This window comes from Sinocyclocheilus rhinocerous, unplaced genomic scaffold (genome assembly GCF_001515625.1).
Source record: "Sinocyclocheilus rhinocerous isolate Xijiao unplaced genomic scaffold, SAMN03320098_v1.1 scaffold1169, whole genome shotgun sequence".
Classification (NCBI taxonomy): domain Eukaryota; kingdom Metazoa; phylum Chordata; class Actinopteri; order Cypriniformes; family Cyprinidae; genus Sinocyclocheilus; species Sinocyclocheilus rhinocerous.
Window position 1 is genome coordinate 146914 of NW_015650322.1, and position 10401 is coordinate 157314.

Genomic DNA, 10401 nt, shown 5'->3' on the forward strand with positions numbered 1-10401 from the left:
TATATAAAAGCATATATATATATAGATATAGATATATGCTATAGAGTGCCTAAATTGGAAGATAAACCTTTGCACAAAAAAACTAATTCTAACTAAGTCTCTTTTCTCTCTCCACATCTGGATTTGGGATACTTCTGTACACAATGGCGTCAGGGCTAACCTCCGGCTCCCCCCGGGGTCCGGAATGCTGTGTGGTACACTTCCTCTGTCTCTGAGGTATGTTTTGACTTCTGCCTGGTAAGTTTTGGGAGTCTTCTCTGGGAATCAGTGCAGCTTCCGTTTGCTGCTCTCTCGTTTCCTCTCAGCACAATGACAACCTTATTACAACCTCATCTAAACATTATGACAACCATGCCTTGTTATCCGTCCCCATGCATGTCAATCACATGGACACGCAGTGCTAAGAATAGTTCTTCTGTTTGACTTCAGACAAGTGACCCGAGACAAATCCAACACACACAGACAGATTTGAAAAATAGAATCTGCACAGTGACATTGACCTCTGATGACAGCAGTCTGAGTAGAGACACATACACCTGTGTACAATGACGTAAGAAGTGAAAGAAACTTGAATAAAAGTCCCATGCAACTAATTTTGTTAAATGCATCCATATTAGCATTCATATTGTCTATTTGAGCTTTACTTTTAATACTTAATATATGAACCAACCCAATGAGTTATTCAATGAAGGTCAAAAAAACTTTTTAAATTATACACTTTATGGGAATTTTTTTTTATCACAATCATGAACGTTTCTATCAGAACAAGATTACATTTCTCAGAGGACTTCCAAGATAGCTGAAAAAACGGTATGTAATTTAAATCATAATTTTACACTGATGTTTTGGTAGTGTCATAAAATGTTCTGGCAAGCTTAACAATTCTTCACCAGAAGTCCACAGAAAATATTCAAAAAGTTAAAAAAAAAACTATACTTTACAATCAATATTCACAAATTAAACTGATTTGTGAAATTTGCTTCCAGTCTTTAATTCAAATCGACTCAAAAAGTGGAACTCAAAAGAAATCCTGAGCTTCCCAATGGTCATTACAACATTGTATTTACTGGATGAGTAATTTTAACACAATCATTCCAACATGACCTAAAGGCAACAAAATCCTCATGGCTACAATCCAGTCCCACCCTATATTACTTCCAGCACAATATTCTGTTTCCCTAAAATATGCTTCTGTTTCCTTCAGTCAAATGCAAGAACTGAATTACTTACGGCTGTGTTTATATGTGTTTAAATGTACACACCAAGCACACGTACCTGCAAGAGCATCCTGAGCCTCAAAGAAAGTGCTGAGACCTCCTTTCACGTAGGCCAGACTGCCCTCATTCTTCTTACTGGCCTGTTTCTTAAGATTTACCACAGCCGCACGCAGTTGCTCAAAGCTAAAACAGCAACAAACATAACACACATCACACAAAAATCTATTTTGGCAGATTAACAAATATACAGATGGATGGTATATAGACCGACCTGGTTGAAGAATGGTTCTCGATGAGATACCAGGTGGCAGAGAAATTCTCACTAGTGAAGTCTCCACTCATACTAGGGAACATGTTCTCCAGATCCTTCAGAGGAACATTCCCTCTGAAAAACAAAAGACAGAATTAAGACAACCACACAGCTGGTCTATAAAGACTCATCATGAAAACACCACAGATCATAGACCATCTGATCTACCACAGTCCAGACCATAAAGAAAACAAGACAGGGCACAAACCAGATCTGTCCACATATAAACAGCATTGCATAAGCCAACCCACTGTGTCTTTTGATGTGTCACAGAATAGACTGATGAAATACATATGACTCATATACCGCTGAAAAAGTTTGGGTACAGTAAGATTTATTTTTTGAAAGAAATACAAAAATCAACATGTTAGAAACATTTCTGAAGAATCATGTGACACTGAAGACTGGAGTAATGGCTGCTGAAAATTCAGCTTTGCTCTCACAGGAATAAATTACATTATAAAATATATAAAATATTATTAATAGATTGTTTTAAATTGTAGTAATATTTCACAAATTACTGTTTTTACTATATTTTTAATCAAATAAATGCAGGCTTGGTGAGCATAAGATTTTTCTTTTAAAAAATATTACAAAATCTTATCCACCCCAAACTTTTGAACTGTAGTGTATCTCATCTGACTGAATATATAGATATAAATGAGTAAATGGTTAAAGGTGCTGCAGAGGTCAGGGAAAGGAAGAGTTTCACTTCCTATCAAAGGAAATAGTGTACCAATGACTTCATCCAGGTAGAAGACATCCACACAATGGGCTGTTTCTACTTTCTGCTGAACCTCCTTCCTTATAAACACAGCAGTCCACTTCTATAAACACAGGGCAGTGCTTTTTGGGTGAAGTGTGTGAGGAAATGCATTTGTTTTGGTCTATGTGAGTGTGTGTTTTAATCAAATGAAGCACATATGTGTCTGTGTGTGTGTGTGTGTGTGTGTACAGGTTTTTCTACACTGGTGGGGACTTAAACCTAAATACACACCAACTCATGGGAACTTGTGTCAATGGGTACAGAAGCTTATAAATCATACAGAATGAGTTTTTTTGAGATTGTAAAAATCCACAATGTTTTCTGTGAGGGGTAGGTTTAGGTGTAGGGTTGGTGTAGGGCGATAGAAAATACAGTTTGTACAGTATAAAAACCATACCATTACGCCTATGGAGAGTCCCCACAAGGATAGTGAACCAGACTGTGTGTGTGTGTGTGTCTTAAGTAGAGCAATATGTGTGCTTAGTTGTAGGTGTAAATGTATTACTTTCGAAGTTCATAAGAGGACAACACAAATTCAATTGTGAATGTTTCTTTACTTGTCTATTTCGATGCCCAAAGGGTTGGCCGGCCTCAACGAGAGAGGAGAGATTCCTTTGTTGCGATCAGTCCTCATGTCATAGTAATTCAACTCATCAAGCCAGACCGCAGATTGATCCAGAATGCCTAAACACAAAAAAACATGCACATACTCATTGGTTGAGGGCTTAAAATCCATTGCCGTCTTCAAAGAGCATATGTGTACATTCAAGGAGTGTATATCAATCAAACCGAAATTATGATTTTGCCTTTAACAGACATTGAGTGTGTTTACATGCACAACAATATGCTGATAATGCAAAAAACACTTTTACATGAGATCCGAAATTATCAGGATTTTTGGTTTGTTTGTTTGTTTTTTACATCAAAACATAAACTGACTTCAATTGGTATAAAACTAGGTGTAGCAATCATTTTATGATAAGCAGATCTTTACGCAATGAAAGGGCACAGTTTAAGATGTTTACATGACCTTACAACAAGGTTAAGCATAATTGGTGTAAGATTGAGCATTGTAAACATGCACAGAGTGTGTGTACATGAGTTAGAGGGCACTGTGAGTGTGTGTCTCACCGATCCTCTCGGGTTTGAGCAGTTTGAAGGAGACCGTGGATGTCCCTTGGCCTCCGCTCCTGGTGGTGACAATGATCTCGCCCTTGTCATCTTTAGCAGGACCCACTCGACACACTATCTTACTAGCAGACATCCATTCTGCTGTCAGCAAACAGTTATGACCACAGATAGACAGACCTGACAGACAGAGACGGACAAAGACCAAGAGAAAAGGATGTTAATAAAATGGCCAAATTTGCCTCAGCTCAGGTCCTTAATGGCATCAAAAAATAAATTTTTTTTTTTTTGTGCTGCTTAATTACAAAAAATGATGTGTTTAATAACACTAACTATAAAAAAATAAAAATTTTGCTGCTTATCTGAACAAACTATTACTTTAGATTTTAGTTTCTCGTCTTGATTTACAGATTCACTGAGTTGCAGATTCATAATAAAATATTATGAAGCATCTCTTTAAACCATGCCAAAACTGATTTATTTATTTCCCCCCAGATTTCATAGACTAATCATTTCTGTATGAAGAAATTCATTTTAACAGATGGATGTTTGTATTTTTCCTTTATTAGCCCTTTGCTAAATCAGAAGAAAATGTGTGAAATTCAGAACATTTCTGAATTTTAGTGTTTAGATGTGTGGGGTCGATAAGATTTTTAAAAATGTTTTTGTAAAAAGTCTCCTGTGCTCACAAAGACTGCATTTATCTACTCAAAAATGTTTTGAAATATTATTACAATTTAAAAATAGTATTTACTACTACTATTATCACTATTACTTATTATTATCAATGCTGAAAATCATTATGCTGCTTAATATTTTTAAAGGAAACCGTGATCTATTTTTTCAGGATTTTTTTGATAAATAAAAAGTTCAAAATAACAAAAAAAAATTTAAATAGAATTTTTGTAACGTCTTCACTGTCACTTATGATCAATTTAATGTGCCCTTGCTGAATAAAAAAAAAAAAGCTTAATGACCCCAAACCTTTGAACGCTAGTGAATGTTTGTTCAAAAGGAGGGTGTGTATCTGTAATGCAATGGCTATGTGCATGTGTATTACCTATGAGATCATTGGGTCCAGTGCCCAGGTTCTCTCCACGAATAGTGACTTTGGTCCACGGCGCGCCCTCGTTGGGTGAGATGCCAGTCACCAAGGGAGGCTGGCGTGCACGAGACATCCTTTAAACACCTAGACTAGACACAGGTAAACACTAAGTGTTTTGTTTAGGCTCAGGAGGCATTCAGCACGTTCAGTGCATTCAAAAACTGTTAGACATGAACAAATAAATCTACCCATCCGGCTCACACCGAGCGAGCGTGTTACTGTTCGGAGTGACACGGATGCTACACTATATGCAATATGACTAGTAGTTCAGCAATCAAGGCATTTTTCCTGTGGCTTTTGCACTGTCACAAACGCTCTCTCTTGTATGCAAACACCCACACGGAGCACAAGACTGACAGCTCCAGGGAGGTTTGCGTGCAAGACCCCATGGCTGTCTCTGTGTGGTCTGGTAGTGTGTGTTTCTGTGTCTGTGTGGTCTCTGGTATGGGCCAGAGAGAGAGATAAAGGGGGACAGGGTGATGGTTGAGTTCTACAGCAGACCCTCAGAGTCCACAGTGCAGTTTCAGAAGACGTCTAGCAGTAATATAAACTGGGTGTCTGACAAGTATATTCACTGCAGCATTTTTATGATGATACCAATACCTTGGTAAATAGTAAAATTGTCTTTATAGATTACATAGGTCAATGGTGCCCTGTGTTATTTATTTATTTTTTTTGTCTGGATGTCCACTAAAATGCAATTCATGCATACTATGATTTAAATACACCTCTTTTATGATGAGTATGTTCTCATTCAAAACTCAAAAGCGTGGCAAAAATGTCAAAGTGACAACAATAATTTTGAAAATAAATTAAGAAGAAAATTGGGAAAATAATCTATGAAGCGGCTTGGCATTTTTTGACAAAACAAAAATCAGTGGGGTAGTTTTTACAGAACAAAAGGAAGAACGAAAGAAAAGAAAAGAAAAAAGAAAAGAAAAAATAGCTTAAGGGAGGGTAAAAACAAATCAAATAAAACAAACAATTAAAAGGATTACATTTTAACTTCAAAAAATGTCTACTGCTCAGTTACAGCAAAGTCTGATGAAAGTGAAAATGGTAAAGTCAAACATACACACACACTTCTGTGTGGCAACATTTGGAAATGATTGACTGCTTAGATGACTGACACCTGAGAGTCTCTATGGAATAAGGAGCTCGTCTCAGACAAATTACTAAGCGCCGTCCTATCAACACTCAGCCCCCTTCATAAACACAGTGACCCCCCACCTACAGCACACACTCTCTCAGCAGGAGAAATTAACACTCCACATGTAATCGCAGGAGCTTGAACAAACTATTTAACAAGAGAGCATCATACTGCTGACTGCATATAATTTTTCGACATTTACAAAATGACTACTTAGTGCTTTTATTAGACACAATAGTATAAATTCTAAATATTGGCCATGATATAAATAATTATATGCTTATTTTATCGGCAAGAATTTTATTAATTGCTGCAAGTTTATGTTTGCAAGACAAATAGATTTAAATAGATTTGCAGTGTTTTACTTCTATCTCTAAAAGCCGTAGCCAATAAACACCAAATAGCAAAAATAGAAAACATGCATTCAATAATCAACACATGAAAAAATTATAATTAACTTCATTAACAATTTAGCTATAATCTGGTTTCAATTTACATTATGATTTCAGCTATAATAATACATTAAAAACTGAGCTCCTGCAAAGCATGATGGGCCCTGGGTTGCATTTTAAGTTGCTGCTATTATTTAACACTGACAATCATGAAAAACACATAACGTTAACTGAAGATGAGACGGAAGAAAAGCACAAACAGAACGTGACCCCAAAACAAAACAAGATGTTAGATCTCTCATAGAAATGACATCAAACCAAATTAAACAAATGATACTGAAGTCAAATTTGATTTATACGCTCTTACTTTGCTTAAATTATTATGCATACAAACTGGTTAAGGCTTTATAATATAGTAGCTGTTTCATGAGTTTGTAATTAACGTTACTGACAATGTAATGAACTGACGAAGAGTGTTACCCAACATGAATTTTCACAAAGATAAAATACACAAATCATTTAAGACAAAAACTAATTTACATACATTATGGTGAGGTTGTCAAACAAAACATGAACATAAACAGCAGCTCTGACAGTTGACAATAGCTGACTGGCTAATGCTAAAAACAGTCCGACAGAAATGACAAGCCGACGACAACGAATTTATTAAGACGATAGTTTTTCCACATAATAAGAACCCTGCTTTATCATCCGCAAAGCAAGGTAGAATAAAACATTGCGATTACTTACAGAGGTAAAGGCAGTGAAGAGAATCTTTACACAAAGCTTCTATCCTCTGAAAAACAGTTCCGGTTGAGATGCTGCGGCCCCGCCCACACGACGAATCACATGACAGTCACACGAATAATGCATCATATTGAGCCACAGAGTGTAGACATGCAAACTGTAATGTAATTTTTAAGGAATATGCTATTTCTTCTTTATTTTAAAAATGTAAATGCCTACAAATGACAATGCAGTGAAAAAGAAGACTGATGATCTGAACTGTTGGTATTTGCTGGAAAATTCTCATGTTTCTGGAGAATGAGTGAAAGAAAGCGAAAACATAGCAATTTCACCATTTTAACACTTTAAATTTTTATCATCATAAAAATAAAAATATAGTAGGTATATGGTGAGACTGAATATGTTGTAGCCTAGGTGTGTCGAATAAAAGTTCAAAATAAAACAAAAGAATGAAAAATCCTGCACACTACTCGAACTTGCTTGGGAACTAAATAACTTTAATATACAACGTTTTGGTAGATGACTCCTGACTGAATCAAAGTTGTCTAGTATTAGTTTAGGATTTCTCCTTCCTTGTTTTATTTTGAACTTTAATCATCATTAAATATGAATGAAACCTTAATTTTATATACAAATGGTAATAAGAATGTAAACAAGGGACAGATAGATATTTGAATGAATGATTCAAATTCAAATAATTTTTTGTATATAATTTATAGAATTAATTTATAGAATTAATTTATATAATATATAAATTAAATTAATATAATTTATAAATTGTGTATAAAAGTTATTAATCATTTCATATAACAGGCCTATATAACATCACGCACCAGATTTTGAGTTTCATGCTGTGATGCAACACTCAGTTTAAATAATTGTATTTCAATTACACAATGTTCAACATCAAAGTCATCCTGTGAGGTCACATGTAGATTATGAACCATTTTCACAATGCATATGGCGTTACTTCCACTTGTTCTGGGAAAGCGCCGCACCATAACACCACACAACACAGACCACCCAAGTACCGTGTGCCATTATGCCCTCTCTTATCTCCTTAAATAGTGCACGGCAGAGATACTTTCCCTCAGATAAGGCCTTTTGGGCTCTTGGGAACGCCATTTTCTCAATCATTCTGAACTAATCTGAGGAATCAAATCCAATTTGACTTTCTTGCGGCCTCAACGCACTGTGTTGCGTGTGACGGCACCACAAGGGATGTTCAACAGTGTAAACACGTCATGTAGCCTCGGCTATTTTCTCAAGAGGGCCACCGCCAAAGATCCATCCAGCTAATTAACAGAGAAAATGTTAGTAAAATAAGATAACTCACTTAAGATCTCCACTGTTTGTTTGTTCAGCGTATACCCACTGCTGATGATGGTTCCACATTCCTGATATGAAAGTGGCAATTACTACACCATGGGTCACAACACAGCGATAAGACTCAAAATGACCAGAAACATCAGTATAGTACAAAGTGAGGTACAGAGTGAGAGTGGAACAGACAAATAATACAGAATGAATAACAGGGAATGAGAATTGTTTTTGTCAGTTTATGAATTAGCACTGATTCATGTTACTTCTGGTTAAAAAGTGTTTTTTTAAAATTCAATTTTACACTTGGATGGCACTGTGTGCACATGATGGTGGAAAAGAATGAAATGTTTCTACATTATTGTTCTGCTTGAATGTGTTCGTCAGTGTGTTCCCATGGGTCCTGAGCCAGCACAGGAAATTCTGTGAATAGGCTTCCTATTACACACACACACCTAAACATCACTCTCACACAGCACTGTTACTGTAATAACATTATTTTGAGCTCTTGACGTCTTGATGAACTGCATAGTACAGTGAATTGAAAAAGTTTTATTTCAAGATTTTAAAATCATTTAAAAAAAATTTTTGTACGGCTTTCAGGTCTCTTTCTGTTCAAGCCAAGAGCCACTTCAAAGGTTTAGTTATGCAGTTTGGTTCTCATTTGAATAGTTTACTATTTCTCCTCATTTATTCGTCATTTATATGTATTAGTGAGTTGTATTTTATTTGCAAAGGTAATTTATTTGTAAATATTCAGATAATTAGATTTATTGAAGACAACTCCAGCAAGAGACATTTGTGGTTTATTATGGTATATTGTATATTATATTTTGATCCTATGTTAAAACACCCACTAATCACTGAACACCTAAGGCAATATATATATATTTTTTTTTTACAAATTCTTTTGTATTATTGTATGTTACGTCAATATTGTTTCAGTTAAAATAGATATTAAAAGTGGCACATATTAACATAACGTACACATAATTTCTGGGTAGCAGTGAATAAGTAGATATAAAATGTTCTATGTACAACTGAAATATAAATGAAACTGTATGTGCCAAACTTGACCAGTTGGGGGCGCAACAAAAGCAGAGATTGTTGAGCAGTTATTCTCAATCACATGCCTGCCGTATGTGCGTACAGCCATAAAAACTACTGCTTTTCAGAAGACGTGTATATTCACTTAAAATTTATAAAATATAATTGATTGGTTTGGTATCTGTCTGACAGCGAAATATCACACGGAAATGTGATAGGCCTATACATTGAAGAATTGTTAACAAGATACAGTCCTATATTTACACAAGCAGAGCTAACCTGTTTACAGTCGCTGCACTGAATTTATGAGCTAGAGGAAGTTTAGCGTAAATAGGGTGTTTGAATTTGGCAGGACATTCATCTGAATGTATAAGCCTAATGTAAGTGTGTGCATGAGTAATGAGCTAAACATTAAAAAAGGAAATAGGGGCTCATTTCCACAATGTGGATAAAAGGGGTATCTGGCAGAGGAAACTACGTGTGTGAGAGAGAAAAATGCATTGGGGTCAGTTTTAACGGGCTTTTGATCCTCTTGGAAAGGGTGGATGAAAGACATCCTGTACTGCAGAGAAAGAAGAGGAGGGGTCACCATTCAGCTCTATCTTACTGCTATTGTGTGGTGCTGTTTGAACGAATTGTTTTGAGAAATGCACATACTTTTTTGCAAATATTAAGGATGATTCGAGAAATGCACCAAGCGACTGAGAAAAACTGTAACAAACTCTCTTCTTTATTTCAAGCTCTCTTATTATGTAACTACTGTATAAGCTGCATACATTGTACTTTCTGTTAGATTGGCCTTAAATACATTTTAAAATTTGTTTTTAAAATATATATAATAAAAAAATCTAAGATATACTAAATTGGCTTCTCTCTGTCAATAATAGCAATTTAAATGTGTTATTATTATTGTTAATATATGTTGTTGTTATATATAGCTATATTATATACATCTATATTATATATAGCGATAATAATTTATTGCAATAATACATATTAGGCTATTCTCTAAATAATCTAAATTAGAATCTAAATATAAACTGTTTATAATCTAAAAACTATATAATTTAAGCTATTGTTTACATGGCATAATATAGTCTCACTGAAAAAAATGTTTTTGTAATTGTATAGGCTATTGATATGGTTAGCAAAGCATTTGCTAAATATTTCTTTACCTGCTACATTGTCTGTACATGTGGCACTGTTTCTCTCTCTCTTT

The 10401-nt window shown here is 35.2% G+C and overlaps 1 protein-coding gene across 2 annotated transcripts in view; it reads right to left on the bottom strand.

Annotated features, from left to right (window-relative positions):
* The window catches only part of LOC107711641 (exocyst complex component 2-like), a 30569-nt gene extending 23672 nt beyond the window's left edge, over positions 1-6897 (bottom strand). The window contains exons 1-6 of one of the 2 annotated variants that reach the window (XM_016516642.1): positions 6819-6897; positions 4482-4610; positions 3425-3601; positions 2851-2977; positions 1489-1602; positions 1276-1400 (exon numbers count right to left, since the gene is read on the bottom strand). In XM_016516642.1, the coding sequence (XP_016372128.1) occupies positions 1276-1400; positions 1489-1602; positions 2851-2977; positions 3425-3601; positions 4482-4599 (661 nt within the window). In that variant the 5' untranslated portion in view covers positions 4600-4610; positions 6819-6897. Of the gene's footprint in view, positions 1-1275; positions 1401-1488; positions 1603-2850; positions 2978-3424; positions 3602-4481; positions 4616-6818 lie in introns of both variants that reach the window. The other variant, XM_016516643.1, reaches the window with a different exon arrangement.
* Positions 6898-10401: the final 3504 nt, after the last annotated feature.